At 37.2% G+C, this 23,862-nt stretch overlaps 1 protein-coding gene and 1 pseudogene across 2 annotated transcripts in view; both read left to right on the top strand.

The window, feature by feature from the left end:
* VPS41 (VPS41 subunit of HOPS complex) overlaps positions 1-23,862 on the top strand; it is a 233,952-nt gene that overhangs the window by 150,968 nt on the left and 59,122 nt on the right. For both annotated transcript variants that reach the window (XM_090287373.1, XM_090287372.1), the window contains 5 exons: positions 13,321-13,418; positions 17,373-17,502; positions 18,969-19,084; positions 19,824-19,880; positions 23,027-23,088. In XM_090287373.1, the coding sequence (XP_090143499.1) occupies positions 13,321-13,418; positions 17,373-17,502; positions 18,969-19,084; positions 19,824-19,880; positions 23,027-23,088 (463 nt within the window). The remainder of the gene's footprint in view (positions 1-13,320; positions 13,419-17,372; positions 17,503-18,968; positions 19,085-19,823; positions 19,881-23,026; positions 23,089-23,862) is intronic.
* Positions 12,426-12,880, top strand: LOC150001812 (protein S100-A10 pseudogene; annotated as a pseudogene).

The following is a 23,862-nucleotide window of genomic DNA, read 5'->3' as shown; positions in this document are numbered from 1 at the left end:
TTGAAAAGTGTGTGGATATTATATCATAAAAGGGCCTCTTTACTTTCTCATAAGTGAATATAAGACAATAAAGGTAATTGTTCTTATTTCTAGATTGCCTGACAAATCTTTTTTTGTTTGCTTTCTAAGAATCATAGAAGCTAAAATCAATAGGATATCACTTTATTTAGCATCAGTAAGATACCAAACCTTCTGGGTCACATTTAGCTAATGGCCCTTTTGGGACCAGCAAAGGGAAAGCAAGGGCCACAACTTAAAAAGCAGTAAAAGTTCTGAGTATTGTGGTGCTTTTGCTCTTGTTGCAGCACAACAAATTCAAGAGAGGGGGTGGGGGTCCCCTCACTGCATGCATGCAGCTCTACCAGAGGGTTGTCAAGCCCTTAGCTTCCATTTCTCTAACTGTAGTACACTTCTAACCTGAGCATCTCCATGTTCTAATTCGTTTTCAAGTGTGACTTAAAACTGGGAAAAATAAGACTTTAAATTCCTACTTCTGCTACCTTCTACTTAAGTGACCTTAGTCAAGCTACTTAACCTTCCTGAGCATCAGTGCCCTCTAAAATAAATAGAGGAATGTTATGGTAAAAATAGATAATGTCTGTAAAATATTTAGCATATTGCCTCTCTGCATAATATTCATTAAGTGAGAGTTATTAATATTACTGATATATTTAGTTACTCTGTAAAAGAAAAACTTTTATTTTAACAATCAGAAAATTAAACTATTGGGGGAAAGATACAGAGAAGCCTTTATTAGATTATCCTGAAGAGATACATTTCATAATTTTATTTCTCACTAAAATATACCTCTAAGCCACATAGATATAAATATATCTATGATAGAGGTACAAGTAATAATCAAGAATATAGGTCTGAATATACTGATATTAAGTGAGATGATCTAGTTGTAAATTATTTGGAGGATGGTCTTTTTATTCAGACCTAAATAAAATTTTGCTTTTTATCCTTCACATTCTTAACATACATTAACTTTTAAAATCTTTTTTAAATGAAAATTTTTTCATGAAACTTTTCATAATGAACATTTAATGAAATGTTGTTTCTCATGATATAAACACCATTCCTACACTTCAGGAGTTTGCAGTTATGATTATGGGCACACTTTCCACTCTACCTCCACCCCAGAAATAAAATTTCCTGTTGTACTGTTTCTTGATTTACATATATTTCCATGTGGTATTTTAGTTATTTCTTTAGCTTCTAGACTCATAGTCTCTCTTAACTTAGAGAAGGGGTCTTAATCATCTTGATGCTTTTCGAAGAGTGTCTTATGACTAATTGGTACTCAGTAATTCTTTAAGTTTTTCATAATCTTCAGAGATATGACTCAAAAGTACAAGAAAGCTCTTGTTAATTTTTATTTTAATCACATGACAATCATTCTGAAACTGATAGCACGTGCACTGTTGATGGCCCAACAATATTTATGTATTTGTGACTCTAAAGCTGACTTCACCCTGGCTAATATAACACTGATCTATTAACAGTTTTTGCTTGGAGGATTCTAGGAAGATAATGGCAGTGGCAACATAATTTGTCAGGCTGCCTGAGTACTCATATAAAAATGGAACAACTGGATCGTCGGCAGCCGTCCGTCTCGAGAGACGATGGTGTGGCTTCTTAAGAGTCTATCAGCACCGCCGAGAATGGCTGTGCAGTCCAACTCGGGAGTGACACGGTATCTGTCTCCTCCCGTGTTAAATCGACATCTTGCGATGACGCTGGAGTGTCCTCTCCAGTGAAGCTGAAGCTACAGAGCCTGGGCAGGGTGATATGGAGGGTCTGCTGTTGCCCATGCAGCAGACCCCCCCTCTCTTCGCAGCTGAAGGGTCCAAGGGAAAGACGGAGTCAATACAGCTTGGGTTCAGGTGCGCCGCAGGAGTTGCCGGTGTTGACTACAACGTCAAACCGCCTTAGGGACTCCGGCTCCGGATTTTCTGTCGGGGTTTACTCCCTTAGCCTTTCCCCTGAAGAGGTATGCCGCAAGGCAGCGGAGGTTTTTTGGAGTCAGAGTTTTCCTTCTCTGATGTGCCCTGACTGGAAGATCGAACCAGCGACACTTAGCTCGCAGGCTGACGCTCAATCAACTGGATCACACAGCCAAATACCCATAGACAACATTTACAACAAAACTGAGTGACAAGATAGCCCTAAGAACCCTAAGATTCAAGTGGATGGGAAAAACCACCAACGGCCAGCCACAAGACCTTCTCTGGTATCAGCATCTGTGTGAGAAAAAGCAGAGGGGTATAAGGGCGTGTCTAGTGGACTTAAGCCAGAGAACTTCAAAACAGTTGGCGGGAGTTTCCTGGCGAAGACCACGGGCTGCTCTGAGAAGGGTGGGTGCAGGGTTGCAATTAGGTGGAGGGGCTTCAGCAGCCCAGGAGTCCCTGTGAACTTTCATAGTTGAGCAGCCAGTACTTCCTGCCAGGACCTAAAAACAAGGACCAGAAAAGTACCTGGGTCAATTCCCATGCTCAGGTTTAAGAAAAAGTGAATACAGAGTGAATAACGTTCTTGACTGTGGAAACATACCAAAAAGAAATACCCATGGAATAGATCACAACTGTAATTTACAATTCAGGACAAGTTACAAGACATTTTTAAGAAGTGATGTAAGGCATGAAAGAATAACAAAAATAAGAATTTAATAATCTCAAGTGAGGTGACAGAACTTAGAAAATATTTATAAATAAAAGATCATTTCAGCAATGGAGATTAAACTAGAAGGAATATGAACAAACAGACACAAAGATAATGCTGCATGAAACATAGAAGAAACATTTTTTAAAGAAATGAGGAAAACAAGATTTACGATTAAGTGATAAATACTGAAGACAGGCAGGCAGACATGATTCAACCTACAAATAAAGACTCCCTCAAAATGAGAGAATAAATACCAAAAATAATATTTCAAGAAAAATTTTCTGAAACTACAAGGAAACCCTAGATTCATATGTTAAAATAGTACAGTGTGTATCTGAGAATAGTGACCCATGATGAGTGCCATCAAGATATATTTGAGTTAAATTCCTAGACTTTTAAAGACAAAGACAAAACTTTTGGCCATATAGACCGGTGCTGTTCAGTAAGGTAGCCACTAGCCACTTAAGACTATTAATTAAGTGCTTGGAATGTGGCAAGCGCAGATTCAGATGTGCTGCATATAGGATTTCAAAGATGCAGTATGAAAGTAACAGTAAATTACCTCATTATGCGTTAAAATTATAGTATTTGGATATGTTGTGTTGAATATATTTCTAAAATTTCATCCCTTTTTACTCTTTAATGTACCTACTGTAAAATTTAAAATTACCTCTGTAAGTTGTGTTTTCAGCTTGCTAAATATGTTATTGGAAAGTGCTGATCAAGAATTCTAGTTTCCCTTCTGGATGAAGGTTGTGTCCAGAATAGTCCCCTTTCTGGATCCAAAGAATCTCCCTGGGTAGAATTTTCATGTGAATAGTCCTTTTGAAACTTTCTTTCTTTCTCTCATAATCTGTTTAGAATCTCTTTGTTTTTTTCTTTGAATTATTTCTACTAGCATGTCTAAGAATGCTTTGTCCTCCAGAATGAACCAGAGCTCAGCAATCTTTTCATCTATAGCAGGGTGAGGGAGGCTGTGCTACAGCTATAACAGATACCTTGCCTAAGTCCATAGTAATCTAAGTGAACACAGCATACTCCTTGCTGGGCGCTAGAGCCATTGCCTCATTTTCTACATCTTGACCTGATACATAGCTACTGTCTTTTTGTAGTTCCCTCTAGATTCTGTATTTTTCTTTCCTTTTGCCTCTATCTCCAGCTTTTGCTTTTTTTTAGTGTCCTCCATCAGAATTTGTCTTTATTTTCTTTGTGATTTATCTTTTCCAAATAATTGGTTTAAAGGGAGCTTCTGTAGTATTAGTTCTATAAGCCATCCGTATTCAAATTGGTTTTAATTTAGGAAAGAAAAATAATTTTTATTAAAATTATTTAAATGTTATGTGGGAAAAATAGAATTTCATGGAAAATAAACTGAACCTTTCATTGATCTATTGAAAATTTGCAATAGAAAGTTAGTAATTACTTGAAGATATTTTACAGAGTCAGTTCATAAACTTTTACATCAATCAGAAGAATAAATACTAACATTCAACAGTTCTTTCACTAACTCTTGTTCAGTCGGAAGAATAATTTCATATTCATTCTAATACCACTGTCTTCAACCAGCCCTTCGATTCAGCATTAAAGAATAAACTGAATCACTATCGATCCAAAAGCAAAATAACATCATTATGAAATTTTTATTAATGCAGAATCCCTGTAAACATTTTCTTAAACTAGGAACTCACATTGGGAAGTGAGTTCTTTTTTTTATGATTAATGGTGATGATTTGCTAAGTGGTGGAATATTCAAGACTAAGATAAACAGCCATTACTTTTGAACTCTTAATTTGTGAATCATACTGGGTATGACTATAATAGCAATTTTGTTTTCCATAAGAAAATATTTGTTGATATAAGTTTTCATTTTTAATAAAATGAACTAATTTCAGCTTTATCTGGTTGTTGATAACTTGCTTAACTGTACCTCTTGGAATCTTGGCATTGCTATTTTTATGTACCATATCTTTTTTTCATAAGTAACTTTTTTTATAGTTCATAATTTAGTCACTTCATGTAGTCTCTACCTAGACTGTTGTTAATTCTCAATTTGTAAAGTCTGGTAAGATTTAGTACTTAACAAATAAGCATACAGTATCTGGAATTAAGAAATAAGATAGGTGCTTCTATACGGCTTTTCTTATTCTCTTTAAGAACACATTAGGTTTTCTATTATGTTCTTAATTAGGAACAGGAAATTTTCTATCTCATTAATGCAAGCTATTGAGGACTAGGAAGCCAGGATGTAGAGGAGGAAGAATTTGGATAGGATTGTTTTCTACCTTCTCTGTTCTGTATCTTACAGCTCATTCATAAAAACCAAGGCCTTAATGTGTATCTGGTTACCTTAGAAGAGACATGATGCTGCTTGTCAGTGAGCCTAGGCAGCCCATTTGACATCCCAAATGGAGAGAATACCTCATTCACCCACCACTTCTTAGATGATGTTTGCAGTCAGGTACCTGAGGCAGATAAGCACAACAAGGCCTCCATGTGATACCCATGAAACAGTCTCTGGCATCTCTGTTTGTTCTTCACCCACGTTGCTGGTAAGGGGATTATTAATGTAGCATTTCAATGATGGAATGTGATTTAGTAAAACAAAACTCAAGTTCACCTCTACCAAACAGAGCTTAATAACCTCAGGAGTGATGGCAACCACAACCTCTTATTTATATGCCCTTTAGAATGTGAAATTATCACCTCCTTGGGTCGGAGGTGGGGCCACACTGTTTTAGAGCATCTGCAAATTTCAGCCCTCCCCTGTCCTCCACCCCTACAAACAGCCCTGGGAGCTTCTCTGGAAGCTTCAGGGTCTAGTCATGCTGGGTGTGCTCATCTCTGAGCTTGTAGTGGAGGTGGTCTACATATGGGCTTCATGTGAACATTTATCACATCACTTTACCAAAACTATTTTTTAAGTGCCTGGATAAGAAGAATATTCAGTTCAAACCCACAGAGGTTGAGGAAAACAGTGTTAGTGGCAGAGCTAGGCACTGAGCACTTGCCTTTGCACTTATATCCTGTGATTCTGTCTAGAGCACCATTACCACCTATAAGATCTAATCAAGACCAAAACATAAGAAATATTATCCTTTTTAACATACATATTACTAAGCGTTGAGTAATATTTTTTGTTTATCCTCAATTTCATTTTTATGTAAAAATTAAATTGTGAATACAGTTATATTAAGGAGCAGTTATTAAAAAGATGGGGACAAGTACCAAGGAATCTGCAAGGAAAATGCAGAGGAGAAAGAAAAAAATTCAGTAGCCTCTCATTTCATCTGTTTTGGGTTTTACTTACATTCTAATTCCTTTATTTTAGTTTTTTAATTTTTAATTTATTGATTGGGAGATGGAGGGATAAAGAGAGGACAGAGAGAGAGAAACATCAATTTGTTGTTCCACTTATTTATGCATTCATTGGTTGATTCTTATATGTCCTGAACAGAGATGGAACCCCCAACCTTGGTGTATCGGGACAATGCTCTAACCAACTGACCTACCCAGCCTTTATTTTATAGTTAGGAAAAGTTATACCCACAGAAATTAAAATGACTTGTTCAAGTTCAATTTAGGTGAAATTATAACCCAGATGTCCTGACTCTACATTCAATGTTATTTATAGTATACTACACTGACTTCCCCAGGTTTGAGAAAGAGGATAATTTTATCATAGAAATTAACTAAACCTGAAGCTAACAGCACACAACAGTGGAGAATATCTGAATAAGAAACTGGTAGAAACTGTAGTGGGTACAAATGAGAGTTTATTCCCAAAGTCATCTGTGAGTGTAGTATATGGTTACTGAAAGTCTTCCCAGGACCACTTGTGTACCAGTTACCTCCCTACTGTGTAATAAATCACCCCAAAATCTAGTTGCTTAAAACAAGTCATTTATTATAAATATTTTACAAAAGGTGCTAATCATTAGAATCATACCTTAGCAAATATTTGTACTTGTACCACTAAACTTTCCACAAGATCTCTTGAGGTCTATTGTAATTAAATTCTTATACTTCTTTTTTTATTTCTTTTTTTTTTTTTTTTTTTTACTTTTTCAATTTTATTTTTCAATTACAGTTGACATTCAGTATTTCGTATTAGTTTCGGGTATACATTATAGTGGTTAGATAGTCATATACTTTACAAAGTGATTCCCTATGCTGTACTTTTATCTCCCTATGACTGTTTTGTCACTACCGATTTGTACTTCTTAATTCTATCACCATATACTTCTTAGAGTGATGCAATATTTCTTCTTAACTTAAAAGACTTATTTTAAAAGGAGAGAGAAATGTTTGGTAAAAATCGCCTGTGAAGCCATCTGGTCAAGGGCTTTTGTGTGTTGGGAATTTTGCTGGTTGTTATGGGTCTATTTTGGTTTTCTGCTTCTTGATCCAATTTTGGAACACTGTTTCTATAAATTTATCCTTCCAGGTTGTCCAATTTCTTGGCATATAGTTGTTCATAGTAGTATCTTACAATCCTTTGTATTTCTTGGTATCAGTTGTTATTTCTTCTTTCATTTCTGATTTTATTTATCTGGGTCCTCTCTTGATGAGTCTGGTTAAAGGTTTGTCCATTTTGTTTATCTTTTCAAAGACCCCTCATGGATTCACTGATGTTTTGAAATTTTTTTAGTCTCTATGTCATCTAATTCTGCTCTGATCTTGATTATTTCCTTCTTTCTACTTGCTCTGGGTTTTGTTGTTGTTCCCCTTGTTAGATAGGGTTAGGTTGTTTATTTTAGATTTTTAGGTAGGTCTGTATTGTTATGAACTTCCCTCTCAGGACTGCCTTTACTGTGTCTCATAGGTTGTGAGTTGTTGTGTGTTCATTATCATTTGTTTCCAGGGACTTTTTGATTTCTTCCTTGATGTCATTGTTAACCTATTCATTATTTAATAACATGTTATTCAGTCTCCATGTATTTGAATGTTTTTGAGGTTTTTCCTTGAGGTTGTTTTCCACTCTCAAGCCATTGTGATTCAAGAAGATGCTTGATCTAATTTCAGTTTTCTTGGAATTTGTTGAGGTTTGTTTTGTGTTTCCATTTGATCTGTCTTTAAAAATGTTCCATGTGTGTTTGAAAAGAATGTTTATTTTGCTTCTTTGGGGTGAAATGTTCTGTAAATATCGATAAGTCCATTTGCTCTAGGATTTTGTTCAATGCCACAATATCCTTGTTGATTTTTTGTTTGGATGATCTATCCATTGTTGACAGTCGGGTGTTAAAATCCCCTATGATGATTGTATTGCTGTTGATTTATTTCTTAAAGTCCTCCAAGATTTTCCTCAAATATTTAGATGCTCCAGTGTTGGGTGCATATATGTTCACAAGGGTTATAATCCCTTGTTGAACAGCTCCCCTAAGTATTATGTAGTAACCTTTGTCTCTTTTTATGGCCTTTGTGTTGAAATATATTTTGTCTGATATAAGTATTGCTACCCCAGCTTTTTCTTCATGTCCATTTGTGTGTAATTTTTTTGTTTATCCTTTCACTTTCAGCCTGTGTATATCTTTTGTTCTGAGATGAGTCCTTTGTAGACAGCATATATGTGGGGTGTGTTTTGTTATCCACTCAGTTATCCTATGTCATTTGATTGGAGCATTTAATCCATGTACATTTAAGGTTATTATTGAAGTGTATTTATTCATTGCCATTTTTTCCTTTGTCTCTGGGTTTCTCTTTCTCTCTTTTTCTTTATCTTCTTAAAACAGTCCCTTTAGCATCTCTTGCAATGCTGGTTTGGTGGAGAGGTACTCTTTTAGTCTTCTTTTGTCTTGGAAGCTCTTTATTTCAACTTCTGTTTTGAATGAGAGCCTTGCTGGGTAGAGTAGTCTTGGTTGCAGGTCTTTGCATTTCATTACTTGGAATATTTTGAGCCATTCCCTTCTAGCTGTAGTGTTTCTGTTGAGAAATCAGCTGTTAGCCTTTTAGGAACTTCCTTGTATGTTACTAGCTGTTTCTCCCTTACTGCCTTTAAGATTTTCTCTTTGTCTTTAACTTTTGCCATTTTAATTATGTGTTTTCTGTGGGCTGGTTTGGGTTCATCTTGATCAGGACCTTCTGTGCTTCCTGAACTTGCTTGACTTTTTCCTCATTAAGTTAGGGATGTTTTCTGTCATTTTTTTCAAACAAATTTTCTATCCCTTGTTCCTTTTCTTCTCTTGCTGGTATCCCTATGATGTGAATATTGTTACATTTTATGTTGTCCTACAACTCTCTTAAACTGTATTCATTCTTTTTGAGTCTTTTTTTGTTTTGTTTTTTTGTTCTGACTGGGTGTTTTATTCCTCCTTGTCTTCCAACTCACTGAGCTGATTCTCTGTTTCATCTAGCCTGATTTTAATTCCTTCTAATTTATTCTTCATTTCATTCCCTGCTGGTCCTTATTTATAGTTTCTGTGTCCTTTTTCATGCTTATGTAGTTCCCACTAAGTTCCTTGTAGGTCTCACTGAGTTCCTTTAGCATACTTATAAACATTAATTGCTTGCCTTGATTTCATTTAACACTCTTTCTGGTAATTCCTCCTTTCCTTTTTTGGGGGATTGTTTCTTTATTGCCCCATTTTAGGTTACTCTTTTGTTTGTTTCTACATATTATATTGATCTACTTTGACTCCCTGTTTTGTGGGTGACCTTCTGTGGTAGGAGTTCTGTGGGACTCGATGATCTGTGGGACCCCTTGAACTCCGTGCTGTTGTATGGGTGCAGACAGAATTAACACCTATCCTTCTCAAACTATTTCAAAAAATTCAAGAAGAGGGGAAGACTCCCAAACTCTTTTTACAAGGCCAGTATTATTTCAAAACTAGGTAAAGTCTCAATAAAGAAAGAAAATTATAGGCCAATATCTCTGATGAACATAGATGCAAAAATCCTCAACAAAATATTGGCAAACTAGATCCAGCAATATATTAAAAAGATCATACACCACAATCAAGTGGGATTTATGCCAGTGATGCAAGGATGATACAATATTAGCACATCAATAAATGTAATATATCACATTAAAAAAATGAAGGACAAAAATCACATGATCATATTTATGGATTTTGAAAAAGCATTTGATAAAATCCAGCACCCATATATGATAAAAACACTCCACAAAGTGGGAGTAGAGGGAGCATACCTCAACATAATAAAGGCCATATGCAGAAAACCTATTGTTAACATCTTACTCAATGGGCAAAAACTAAAAGTGTTTTTCTTAAGATCAGGAATAAAACAAGGGTGTCCATTTTCATCACTTTTATTCAACAGCAGTCAGACAGGAAGAAGAAATAAAAGGCATCAAAAACAGAAAGGAGGAAGTAAAACTGTCGTTATTTGCAGATGACATGACAGTGTACATAAGGAAGCGCTCTAGTCTCCACCAAAAAACTACTTGACCTAATTAGTGAAATCAGCAAATTGGTGGCATTCAAAGTCAATATTCAGAGACACTAAGAAAAAGTCCCATTTACCATAGCAACAACAACAACAAAAACAAAAGCCAGGGAATAAATTTAACCAAGAAAATAAAAGACCTGTACTTGGAAAACTCTGGGATGCTGAAAAAGGAAATTGAGGAATATACAAATAAATGGAAGCATATACCGTGTTCAGGAATTGGAAGGATTAACATTATTAAAATGTCTGTATTACCTAACACAATCTATAGATTCAGTGAAAATCCTGTTGAAATACCAACGGCATATTTCACAGATATAGAACAAATACTTCAAAAATTATATAGAACCAAAAAGACCCCAGATAGCCTAAGCAATCTTGAGAAATAACAAAGTAAGAGGGATCATAGTACCTGGTATCAAACTATACTACAAGGCCACTGTAATCAAAACAGGCTGGTACTGGCATAAGAACAAACACATAGTTCTGTGGAACAGAATAGAGAGCCCAGAAATAATCCCAGGTCTCTATGGTCAATTAATATTTGATATAGGGGACACTAGCATACAATGGAGTAAAGACCGTTTCTTCAATAAATGGTGTTAGGAGAAATGGACTGGTTCATGCAAAAAAAATGAAACTAGGCCATCAACTTATACCATATACCAGAATAAACTCAAAATGGATAAAAGACTTAAATATAAGTTGTAATACCATAAAAAATCCTAGCAGAAAACATAGGCAGTAAAAATTCAGGTATCTGATATAGCAGCATTTTCGTTGCCATTTCTGCTAGGGCAAGGAAAATAAAAGAAAAAAACAAATGGGACTACATCAGATTAAACAACTTCTTCATGGCTAAAGAGACCATCATCAAAATGGAAAAGAAACAGACTGATGAGAGAAGTTATTTGCCATTCAGACCCAGGTTTAATCTCCACAATATATTAAGAACTCATATGACTCAACACCAGAAAGACAAACAATCCAATTAAAAAATGGGCAAAGGACCTGATAGACACTTCTCCAAGGAGGACATACAGTTGGCCCATAGACATGTGAAAAAATGCTCAACATCACTAGCCATGAGAGAGATGCAAATTAAAACTACAATGAGATGCCACATCATGGAGGTCAGAATGGCCATCATTAATAAGTGAATAAACAAGTGCTAGTGAGGATGGAGGAGAGGAAACCGTAGTGCATTGTTGTTAGGAATGCAGACTGGTGCAGCCACTGTGGAAAACAGTACAAAATTTCCTCAAAAAATGAAAAATGAATCTACCTTTCGACCCAGGTATTCCACTGCTGGGTATATACCCTAAGAATACGGAAACCAATTCAAAAGAACTTACACACCCCCATGTTCATAGCAGTGCTATTTACAATAGCCAGGAGTTGGAAACAGCCTAAGTTCCCATCAGTAGATTAGTAGATTTAAAAAGCAATGGTACATTTACACATTGGAATAATATGCAGCAGAAAGAAAGAAGGAACTCCTACCTTTTGCGACTCCATGGATAGAACTGGAGACTAGCATGCTCAGTGAAATAAGCCAGTCAGTGAAGGACAAATACCTTATGATCTTATAGAGGAATCTAATGAACAAAATAAACTAATCAGATGAATAGAACCAGAGACATAGAATCGTGGAATAGACTGACAGTGGAAAAAGGGGAGATTTGGGGGCAGTGTGTGGGGGGACTATTTGAAAGAAGGTGAAGGGATTGGTCAAGGAACATATGAAGGGCCCACGGACATGAAACGAAGTGGGGATTGACTATGAAAGTGGGAGGTGGGTTGGGTGGAGGTGGGCAAGGGGAAAATAATAAATCAACTGTAAAACACAAAAATAGAAAGGATAGAAGAATTTGTTTCCTCTGACCTTTATTTTATTTCAGTTAAGAAATAATAGTTTTATCATAATGTAATCTCTACACCTATTTCCCCTTTTAAATCTTTAAATGTTTATTAAATGTTAAAATTAAATACTGTATTTATAGTAAATAAAATTAAAAAGTAGTTTTACAGTTACAAAATAACCTTCGTCGTTACCTTTATACCACTAATGCCCTAATTATGAAAAACTTAAACTAGGAGTGAGGTCCCTCAGCACGCTCAAGGTGAGGAGGGTGTGAGCTTGGTGCCTGGGGTGAGGTGAGGTGAGGTGGAGGTAGGAAGAGGTGGGAGGAGAAGGGGTGGGGTGAGCCAAGGCCTGACACCCTCCCAGGCTCCTCCTGCCTTCTCCCACCCTCACCTACTGGGGCGCCCAGCCTGAGGCGGTCTTCTCACTGGCTGCACGTCCCAGCCAGCCTAGCAGATCCTGCCGTGCATCGGGCCAAGACCTCACCAAAATGCCATCTCAAATGGAATACGTCATGGAAACCATGATGTTCAAATTCGCTGGGGATAAAGGCTACTAACAAAGGAGGACCTGAGAGTACTCATGGAAAAGGAGTTCCCTGGATTTTTGGAAAATCAAAAAGACCCTCTGGCCATAGACAAAATAATGAAGGACCTGGACCGGTGCCGAGATGGCAGAGTGGACTTCCAGAGCTTCTTTTCGCTAATTGCTGGGCTCACCATCGCGTGCAATGACTATTTTGTAGTACACATGAAGCAGAAGGGAAAGAAGTAGGCAGAGGAGTAGCTACTTCCTCTTTGATAGGGTTCTCCCAATGGGTCATTTACGGAATCTCTGACCCACAGCTTCCCCCTGTATAAGGATTTCATGAGCAGATTGGAACCCTTAGAAAATGTACAGATAAAATCCCACCCCATTTGACAAGAGAAACAAAAGCTAATTAAAGCCAGAGAAGCTTTTGATTTTTATATTGCTTGCATCCTCTTGCCTTCAATAAACCAATTTCTTTTTTTAGTTCATAAAAAATAAGAAAAACTTAAACTAGCGCATTTTAGAGAAATATTACTCTTATTAATAAAGTTTACATTGGGTTTTCATGGAATTTAACGGTGTCATTTTTAAACTGGCAAGGCACGGTGTCACATTTGACCATTTATGCTATTCTTGTTATCAGGCTTGCTTGTTTGTGAGAGAAATTTTCAAGTATTGGTTTCCAGATATCCTTTTCTGGTACTGATTATTGTCAAGAAAGTATATTTCTCTATTTCCCTTTTGTTAGATTTCTAAAAGGACACCATCCAGAAGTTAGAGTGGATGTGTTATTTCCTTTGTGTGCTGTTTTTCAGTCCTGTTAATGGTGAAACTTATATCTCTTTTGTTTGCAGTGTCACAGTTCGAAACTGAATTCTACATCAGTGGTCTTGCACCTCTTTGTGACCAGCTTGTCGTGCTTTCCTACGTAAAGGAGGTTTCAGAAAAAACGGTAATTTATTTCACCACAAATTCAAAGGGAAGTGTGGGTTCATTTTCATCATTATACCCAGATCAGGTTGCCCATGAAGGGCTCTCTATAGTCTGAGCAGAACTTCCTGACCTATAAAATAAGGTCAGCAGAGATTACCCTGTAGACCTAATACCTTTCAGAAGCTCCACTCATTGCCTGCCTTTTGTTCCTTTTGCTGAGCAAGGGGGAGTCATTTTTTCCTATCTCTCTTGGTATTTTAGTCAGAAGGAATGAAGGATTCCTCTTGCTGAAAGGCGAGGAAACTAAGCTGACACACTGCGTTACCAGACATGACAGCAATGAAGTTGATCTGCTGCAACAGCATGGCCCCTGTGGTCAGAGGGAATTACGGAAAGGGCAGTTCATCATTTCATGTGGTCCAGACATACTTGTTTACTTCCCAGTGCCCCAGTGATTCTGATTCTCAGTAGCATGATTCTTGCTTTTAAATACAATAGATTATTGATAACTCTCAGTTACCAGTGCAAATGATGGTATGAAATGTATGGCTAATTAAGAAGCAACAGATAATCTAAATTGTGTTACATGTGACTTTGAAATGAAGCCTGTATATATATTGTTCAGTGGAGGGGCATGTACACTCAGCCTCCCTTTGAAGCCTAGGTCAGCCCCATTCCCAGTGAGTCTTTATTGCCAGCGGTCCTGTCAGGAAGGGGATAAGATTGGCTTCAAGGCATAAACAAGGAGAGCTTATTGTGAAGGATTTTCTTTTCATCCTGTATATAAAAGAAATTGCAATTGATTGTCCAGCCCTTTACAGTAAGTAGACCCTCCTTTTCTGTGTCCTGTCTTTTTCCTCCCCGCTTTTCAAATGCCAAGGAATAAAATAGAAAAACCCTAGGAGCCCCAGTTTTGAAGTGGTAGCTGCTCTCAAGCATTTCTCTGAACTAGCACTTCCATCAGGAAGCCATCGCTATAGTAACCTAAAGCTCTGGGTGCCCATGTTGCTAGGCAATGGGATGCTGTAGAATTAAGTGAACACTCAACCCTGCTAAAATCAATAGGGCTGGCTTCTAGCTCTGTTGCAGAACATCAGTTTATTATTATTTTTTTGAAAATAAAGAAAAGCAGTGGCTCCTGAGGGAGTAAATATGGTATTCTTTGATGAGGAATGTGGGGAGGATTGAGACTGTGATTGAAAGGCATAAAGAAGAAGCAATGAAATGAAAAAGGAAAAGCCTAATAAGCAATTGACAAAAAAAGAAAAAAAAGGAAGAAAGGAAGGAAGAAAGAAAGAAAGGAAGGAAACGTTTGTTAATAAAAGAGAGTATTGGAAAGGAATAAAAACCAAGAAAGGCCAACCTTGTAGAGCAAATTCTAGAAAATGTAATTTTTTCAGAGAAAGGAGTGTTATGGAGATTAATTTAAAATGTATGTCGTCGTTATATTAATTTCACATAATACCAAAGTACACCTTAAATCTTTAAACACAAAATAAACTAATGAAATTAAGACAAAAGGGATAAAAGAAGCAGCTTGGGGCCAACCAAGCCCCCCACACTTATTTTTTTCCATATTGAAAAGGTAGCTTAACTGTAACGTTAAAATTTGTTTTTATCTGATTTGTAATAGTATCTCCCAACATATTTTTCCAGTTATACCTTTTACATGTGTGTATTTTTTCCACACAGTTGCAGTCATAGTTACACAGTATTCTGCATTGCCATATTTTTCAGAGTTTTATTCCATTCTCTCTCCCTATTGCTGTGTAGTCTCCCACTGTTATCACTTATAGTGGTTGTGTGCTATTTCATTTGGTTGGTATATCCTAATGTGTTAAACTGTTTCCCTAATGTTTTGGGCTTTTTTTCCTTCACTAATAAGGCACATGTGTATTAAGAATTGTGCTAAGCATTGGGAATCAGAAGTCAACAAGACCAAATTCCTGCTTCTAGGAATTCACAGATAAGTAGGGCTTGTTTGGCCAGTGAACAAAGATTGTCAAACAATGAGATGAATCGCACTGTTGATTGTTTTCTTGCACACATAAAAGAGCTCTTTATGTGATCTAGCAAGGCAGTTTTCTCATAATATTATTTGGTTCAAATATTTTATTCCATTTTGTTATTTTTGTCTTTGTCATAGCAGTTAATTTTTTAAATACTCAAGTCTTTCAGTTTTTCCTTCATTATTTTTATTTCAAAATTGAGATAGTTCTCATATCTCCATAGTTCTGAAAATTATGCTCTGTATTTACTGTTTGTTTCTGTATTAGTTAATCTTATATAGTTGCTATTTTATTTTGGAACGTTTTCAATATATGAGGTGCAAAGCTAATGTAACTGCTTCTCAGTTAACCTAACAAAATTGATCAAATAAATCTTTGAGGATTACTGTTTACATTGGGAACTTGAGAGTTGCAGGTAGTTCTGGACTTCTTTCACTCTGTTTCACTCATCTGTGTTCTCTGCACCAGTGTCACAGTGCTCTAGGCCTGTTGCTTTGGAAAATAGTCAAGTGAATGTTTTATGCCTGTGTGCTGAATGCCCAAAAAGCATAAACTTGAAAGTAAATTTGATTCGAAATCCAAGGTTTACTATAAGTCCCAGTTTTTCTACAAATCCTAGTGTCACCATTTATTTCTGTGACTTTGACCTTAGTAAACTTCTTTATTCTCAGTTCCTTCAGCTGTAAAATTAGGAATACTACAGCTTACTAACGGATAATTTAAGAACTCCATGAGAATAATCTTTGTATATAATCACACTAGGTTAGTGGAGCTGTCAGAGGCCCTCAATAAATCATCTTTTCCCCTTCTATCTTGATCTAGAACTGCACTGTCCAGAACTGTAGTCACTATCCGTATGTCTGATTTAAATTAATTTAAAGCTAAATTTAAATCAATTAAAAGTAAATAGAATTTAAAATTCAAAGTTTCTTGTCACCATAATCACTTTTCAAGGTACCTGTGTCTCGCTCGTGTTTATCACATTGGGTAGTGCAGATAGATAACATTTCCATCATTCTGCTTTATACATAAGTCTTAATCTCTGGCTTTTTAGCATTACCAGTAAGTTTACCTGTAGTGGCAGCAGTTTGGATAATGGAGTAGTTTGTAATATTATTTTTACTTTTCTCACATTTCTGAGGAAGAGGTGCAACCAAGTTGTCTAAGGCTGTGGTAGCCTTGGAGTTGAATGGGCTGCGGTAGGGGGCTGCTGACATGACCCAGTAGTCGTCGTCGGCAGCCGTCCGTCTCGAGAGACGATGGTGTAGCTTCTTAAGAGTCTATCTGCACCGCCAAAAATGGCTGTGCAGTCCGACTCGGGAGTGACACGGTATCTGTCTCCTCCCGTGTTGAATCAACATCTTGCGATGACGCTGGAGTGTCCTCTCCAGTGAAGCTGAAGCTACAGAGCCTGGGCAGGGTGATATGGAGGGTCTGCTGTTGCCCATGCAGCAGACCCCCCCTCTCTTCGCAGCTGAAGGGTCCAAGGGAAAGACGGAGTCAATACAGCTTGGGTTCAGGTGCGCCGCAGGAGTTGCCGGTGTTGACTACAACGTCAAACCGCCTTAGGGACTCCGGCTCCGGATTTTCTGTCGGGGTTTACTCCCTTAGCCTTTCCCCTGAAGAGGTATGCCGCAAGGCAGCGGAGGTTTTTTGGAGTCAGAGTTTTCCTTCTCTGATGTGCCCTGACTGGAAGATCGAACCAGCGACACTTAGCTCGCAGGCCGACGCTCAATCCACTGAGCCAAACCAGCCAGGGTAACCCAGTAGTACCTGTTCTGTTTATCTTATGCCAAAGGTCAGAAAAATGAAACATAGTTATGAGGCTGTCTGTGGTGTTTAGAAGGGCTTACATCTGCCAAAATTATAAAATCAAGGCATTTAATTATGTGTAACTAAATTTAATTTGTATAATTTATAGAAATTAATTAAAATGTGCCTTTTCACTCTCTTTTTTGCCCTAGGAAAGAGAATACTGTGCCAGGCCCAGGCTGGATATAATTCAGCCGCTTTCTGAAACTTGTGAAGAGATCTCTTCTGATGCTCTGACAGTGAGAGGCTTTCAGGAAAATGAATGTAGAGATTATCACTTAGGTGAGAGAGATCAAGGATCTGGCTTATATTATTTTTATATTTAACCGCCCCCCCCCCCCTTCCACTCAAGTAGCAAAAACTGGAATTTAAATTGAGGTGCTGAAAGGATCTTACAGAATATGTGGGCAGGCCTCTTATATTACAAATGTGGGCGTTGAGGTTGAGAGATACTGTAGAATTTATTTGAGTTCCAAAAGCAGAAGAGAGGGGAAAAGATGGGACCAGGACTGAGTGAGTAGACTCTGTGGTCTTTGTTCTTATACTTGGTCTGTTGTCTTAACTATTTAATGTGACACCTGACTTACATTGATGTCAAGCAACATAGTTCTAATCACTCCCAACTTCATGTCCCTAGACTATGTGTTCTGGGATGGCAGAGATGTTATCTTTCTGTTTGTGACCAAATGCCCAGAGCCTAGAGGAGTGCTTGGCACATACTAGGCATTCACTGAGTGTTTATTTACTGGATGGATGAGTATACTGAATCACTGCTCAGAAATAAAGGGAAAGCCATTGCTGTTTAGTCATACCAGGAGCATTTGTGTTTGGGTGTTAACACTTCATTGAAAAATACATTGATGAAAATAGAACAGCTTAAGTTTTTTAGAAATTCTTTCTACTTTTAAAAACAATTGAGAATATTTTCAGTTCTTATTTGACCCCCAAAAAATGAAGAAATATTTTATACTTGTTTGAACTTCCTTATATGAAACTCCTAATCAGCTGAGAAATGTGAGAATAGTATATTCTGGATTTAGCAAATGTGATTCACAACTGAAAGTGTCCAATCCAGGTATTTTGCTCAGAGCAAACTCTGCTGCACACATAGACATCCTTCAGAATAGGTTTTATAATTGAATTCTGCAGGAGACCCTCACAATTGGCACTGTTCACAACATGCTGAAATGACAGATTATATCCCCAGGGCTTGGGGCATCTGTCATTATTCTTTAGATGACCTTGACCTTGATGAGGAAGCAACATTTATCGCAGATAGTGGGATATGATTGTTCTGTAAAAATAGAACAGTGTTGTAAATGGTCATAAATGAAGTTTATAAACAGTACCTGAATTCTAATATGCAGTAGACATGGAGAATTTTGAATACCTGTCTTTCATCTGAGGTCAGAATGTTAGTGTTAAACACAGAATTTTAAACCCACTTGGTTTTTTTTTTACATTTTGGTATTCCCTTCTTTCCTCCCTCCCCTCCCTTTTCCTTCCCTTTCTTTTTTCTTCCAAATAATTTTTAAATTAAATACTTTTTAAATCACTGGAATATATTCTATCATCCTCTCCCATGTCCCACCCCTACCCTCAAACAGAGCCAAACACACTTATTCCAAAGGTAAGCATGTTTTCTGTTCACTCTTAATAAGTTGGGTTATCTAACCAAGTCCCCTAAACCACTGCCAAGATTCTATTCTTGAGTCACCTGAGGTGTTCCTTTCTTCTCTTACTTATAGAGTACGCTGAAGGGGAACCACTGTTTTACATCGTTAGTCCAAGAGATGTTGTAGTAGCCAAGGAACGAGACCAAGATGACCACATTGATTGGCTCCTTGAAAAGAAGAAATATGAAGTAGTTTTGATTTTAATTTATTGAAAGTATTGACATTTCTGTAGCATAGAGAAGATGAAGTGTTTTGGGGATAAATCTTACATGTAGGGGAATTAGAATGCCCTAAGCTAAAAATATGTTGGAGGCTAATAACTTTCCAATATTATTTTTAGAAATTCAAGGGTAAAAGATCATAAGGAGATTAACTGGCTTCACTGTTCAATGGAGAAGGAGTTGGTAGCGGAGGTAGGGAGTGGGTTAGATCCAGCCTATTGAAGTGTTTATTTTGTGTTTTTTCAAGGAAAATAAAATAGAGCTAGTATTTCAGAATTGTCTATTTAGGATATTTTCATGAAATCATTCCTTTAGTGCTTATTTCATATGTAAAATTAAAGCTGTCAAGTTAATGCTCACTTAGTTTGAACTACCTGTTCAAATGGAATGATGTCCACTTCACTGAGTCTTGGTTCAGACTAATTTTAGTGGATAATGTCTTATCATGATGTTTTTAAAGAAAGCAAACATTTTTTTTAACTTTAATAGCCAGAAAGGCATTATTTCATTGGTTAAGTTATAGAAACTCTCTGAATGGGCTTTTGTTTAATCAATTAAAAACAAACAAAAAAATAGTCTGTTTATATATTGCTTTAAGTTTGTAACCTGAAAGGACTTGGGAAAGAATGTTTTTAAGATGTCTTTCCCACTCTCCCATTTTTCCTCCTCCTTTTCTACTCCTTTTATCATGCTTGTGTAAATATAGGAAGCTTTGATGGCAGCTGAAATTAGCCAAAAGAACATTAAAAGACATAAGATTCTGGTAAGTATTTAATTTTATCATTTTAAATATAACTTTACCTTTCACTAGGTTATAATGGGACTGAATGAAAAGAACTGATTTATTCCTTCCCTCTGAGAATTTATTTCAAACTAATTCTCCAATCTGTAAGATCTAAGTATTTTATTTTATTGAATCAGTTTCTGCTTGTAAACAAGAGACTTGAACACCTGCTAGGATATAGTTTCAGGTAATTTGGAAATCGGATTTGTGAAATACACTTTAAATACAAAGCCTTCCAGTTATGTGTGGGGAAGTTTCTTTAAATCATAGGTAAAATCACATTATCACAAAACTTATCAAGAGTGGTTTCATAAAAGTAGATTGCTTCAGTGTTTCCATAATAACAGACTCAATTGATTTTGTTATGGAGACTAATCTAGGACATTGAATACATTTTTATTACATCTGGACTCTGGAAAAATATAGTGACTGAAAGCCTATTTATTTGCTAACTGACAGTGAATGTGCAGAAGGAAAGCAGAAAAGAAATCTTATCCTCTTGAGTGTGAAGGGTCCTTAGAGAACATCTAGCCCAGGACTCTTGTTTATAGATGAAAATGGAAAACTTTGTCTTTCAGAGCTACATGGTTTTCAGCACAAATTCCTTTTTCTTACACTTCCCTACCTTAAACTCCTTTGCAAAACTTTTCATAAAAGCCAGATTCCCAAAAATGTACAAGCAAAATAATTCAGTAACTAAACAGAGAAAGAACCAGAGCTTTTTTTTTTTTTTTCATTTAAAATTTTGGATAATAAGCAAAGATTATCTAGAAATGGAGCAGAAGATGTTATATGATGGCACAGAAAAGTGAAACTGCTTGGCCTTCTTGGTTATGTGGAGCAGTCAAGGAGTTTATACATACAAAGAGTCCAATCCTGAAGGGCCGTGTGTAATTACGGGCTGGCTCTATCTTGCAACCTCTAGAGACAGTTTAAGCTTTCAGTGCTGTATCACATTTGCTTATTAGAAAGATTCTCTGCTGGAGATGTGGGCCAAAGGGAGGCCAGCTGATATGAGAATCAATGAGGTATGATCCCCTTTCTGGTGTGGAGGTGGAAGTAGTAAGACCTGCAGAGTTGATAGAAATGGAGTGGTGAGCATAGATGGAAGACATGGTCTGCTAGACTCTTTGGGATTTGGCTCTGTGTGCACAGGGAAGTGAGAGTGAATAATCTAGGCTGCCTCCCAGGATTTGGTTTTGGGCTTGGGCCTGTGATGGATGGTGATGGCATTCAGAGGGAGAGGGAGGGGGAGAGGGAGAGGGAAGGAGGAGGAGGGGAAGAGAGGGAGGAGGAGGGGGAGGAGGAGGGGAAGAAAGGGAGGAGGAGGGGGAGGTGAGAGAAGTGGGGAGGGAGAGGGAGTGAGGAGATGAGCGTAAGGGAGGGAAGGACTCTGCAGGAAGTAACAGGATAAGGTGTGTCCTGGGGGGGCAGGGGCGGTAAATTCTGGTTTAGACACATTGAGTTTTTGCCTCACAGGGCAAGTGTCTAGCATTAGAGAACAGAGGACTGTGAATGGAAACACTGGGAGCACTCATATAGATAGATTTGGAACAGCTAAAGGAAGGTTGTATCATGGGAGCTGAAGGAGGGAATTTCAGGGTAAAGAGAGATAAATGCTTACATGGTTGAAGTTAGTGGGTCAAAAGTAAGATTTGGTTTGGTAATAATGAAAGTGGCTAGTGAATTTTATGTATATGTATCACTTATTCTCAACATGTTCTAGGGAGTGAAAAGTGAATAGAAGGTGATGACATGGAGTTCAATGTAGACTGTTTAGTTATGAAGTGGGAAAGAGTGAGGACTGTGGTTAGGGCTGTGGCATCATGGGAAGGTTGGTGGTGAAAGTAGTTTTTTTGTGTAAGTCACTTAACATGTTTATGTTAAGGGAAAAGATATAAAATTAGATTAAAGTTCAAGGGGTACAGAGAAAGAAGGTAAATGACAGAATAAATTCCACGTGAGAAGAGGGCAGGGCATGAGGAGAAAGTTTGCAGAAATTGTCACTGCAAAGGAGACATTCTCTGAACCTGGACAGAGAGATTCCATTGATATTGTGATATGTGGTCACTTTTCAGAGAAATAAATTTAGACACCCTTTCTTCACTCTGTAGTTTCTATAGATTTGAAATATGATTTCCTACATTGTAGTCAATAAAGTAAAAATATACTAAACTAAGAACCATGGGTATTTCCTTCATTCTTGAAATGGGCATGTCCTATGCATTGGTTATGCATAGACGTTTTCTCCTGGCACAGTGTCATTTCATAAGCAGACAGGCAGAGAGAAATGAGCTCCTACCAATTTTATCTCCAGGAAGAAATTCCACAAAAATTTCTTTGTATATAAAGTAGAACTTAAAATCCAGGTTTTGTTATAGATGCTGAGTTTAAGCTTCTTACAAAAATGCTTTTAGGTGAAAGTAATATTTCATAACAGGAGTCATGGGGAGGTCACACAAGAGCTCCCATGCCTCTGTTGCCACAGGCCACGCCAAATCCCTTCAGAACCAAGGTGGAATAAGTGAATAAACATGAATATTCTGATTCTAGTCAGTTCCAGTTTCCTCATCTGTTAAATCATGGGTTTGAATTACATATTTTTCTGAGCTCATTTTTACTTTAATTTTAACTTTAATATTTACTATTTCCCTTTAATATGATTTTCTGTCATTTTGTTTTTCTTACTATATTTCTTCAGACTTGATATATAGGAGACAGGTAGCTCACATTTTACAGATGAAAGCACAAGAAAACAATTTTATATCCAGTGATGACATGAAGTTGTTGGATTATATTTCTAATGTGTGGAGATTTCTTTTGTAGAAAATCTCTTGGAAGGGGGCAGATTAGAAGGTTTTAAAATAGTAACATTTTTTAAAACTATGAATTTGAACATTTGTGAAAATGCTAGTATATTTAAGTATGATTATGAAGAAAATAAGCATAATTGCGGAAATATGCTTAAGGGAAAAAAGAGCATAATTACATAAAGCAAACTAAGTGTAGAAATCAGTTCCAATCACTAGTGCTGATAGGACCCTAAAGTCATAGCCTCCTCAGAGACTGACACTCAGCTTTTCAGTTGTTTCAGTTAATTATGAAATTCCTTTAATTTTCTCTAGGACATTGGCTTGGCATATATAAATCACCTGGTGGAAAAAGGAGAGTATGACATAGCAGCACGGTAATAATGACATTAACTTGTTAATGCAAATAGAATTGATCAATGTTAATAGTAAACATAAGCCATTCTCTGCAGTTGACAGACATTTTAAAAAAACTTTCTAATGGGTAATTTTTTACTATTAATGGTTTTAACCACAGAGTGGATTAATATTTATTATATATCTATCTACTATCTCATTTTCACCCAACAAAGGTATCAAAAACCATGAAGAGTCTGAGATTTTATCTTTTTTATAAGCTAACAAGTTAGCCTGTCACAGTTTCAAGGGTCCCTTAGCAACAGTAGTAGCCAAAGTACCATCACTTGTGCCAGATCCCACAGCCCCAGTTCTCACAGCGCAGCATGGTGGTCAGGTGACCCTACACAGGGAGCAAGTTGTGCTAATAGGAGAGGGACCCTGAACTTAGGGTATCTGATTCTTTTAAGATTCCCTTCCCTTGACTGCAAATGAAGATGTTACTTGTACTATACTGGACAGAAAACAAACCTGCCCTTTGCTCTGAGGGGAAGCACTATTTGGGTTCTCTAATTTTCAGTGTACTTCCCTCTAGAAGCGTCCTTGAGGAGGTAATCTAGAAAAAAGACAGTCAGTGCCTCTGCTCACAAGTCAAGCAGAATTGTCTCTCATCAAGAGGGTGGCAGTTAAATGGAAGTGGTCAGAACCCAGGCTCTTGGTTTGCAGGAGTATGTGGTGAGCAAAAGACTTACCTGCAGTCATGTGGGTGTCATGTGAGTGGCTTCCCTGCAGCTGTGCGCTGCCTTCTGCCAGGG

The sequence above is a fragment of the Furipterus horrens genome, unplaced genomic scaffold, assembly GCF_987537825.1.
Source record: "Furipterus horrens unplaced genomic scaffold, mFurHor1.1.pri manual_scaffold_9, whole genome shotgun sequence".
Lineage (NCBI taxonomy): Eukaryota > Metazoa > Chordata > Mammalia > Chiroptera > Furipteridae > Furipterus > Furipterus horrens.
Note: the sequence above shows the minus strand (reverse complement) of the source record. Positions and strands in the feature narration are given on the sequence as shown.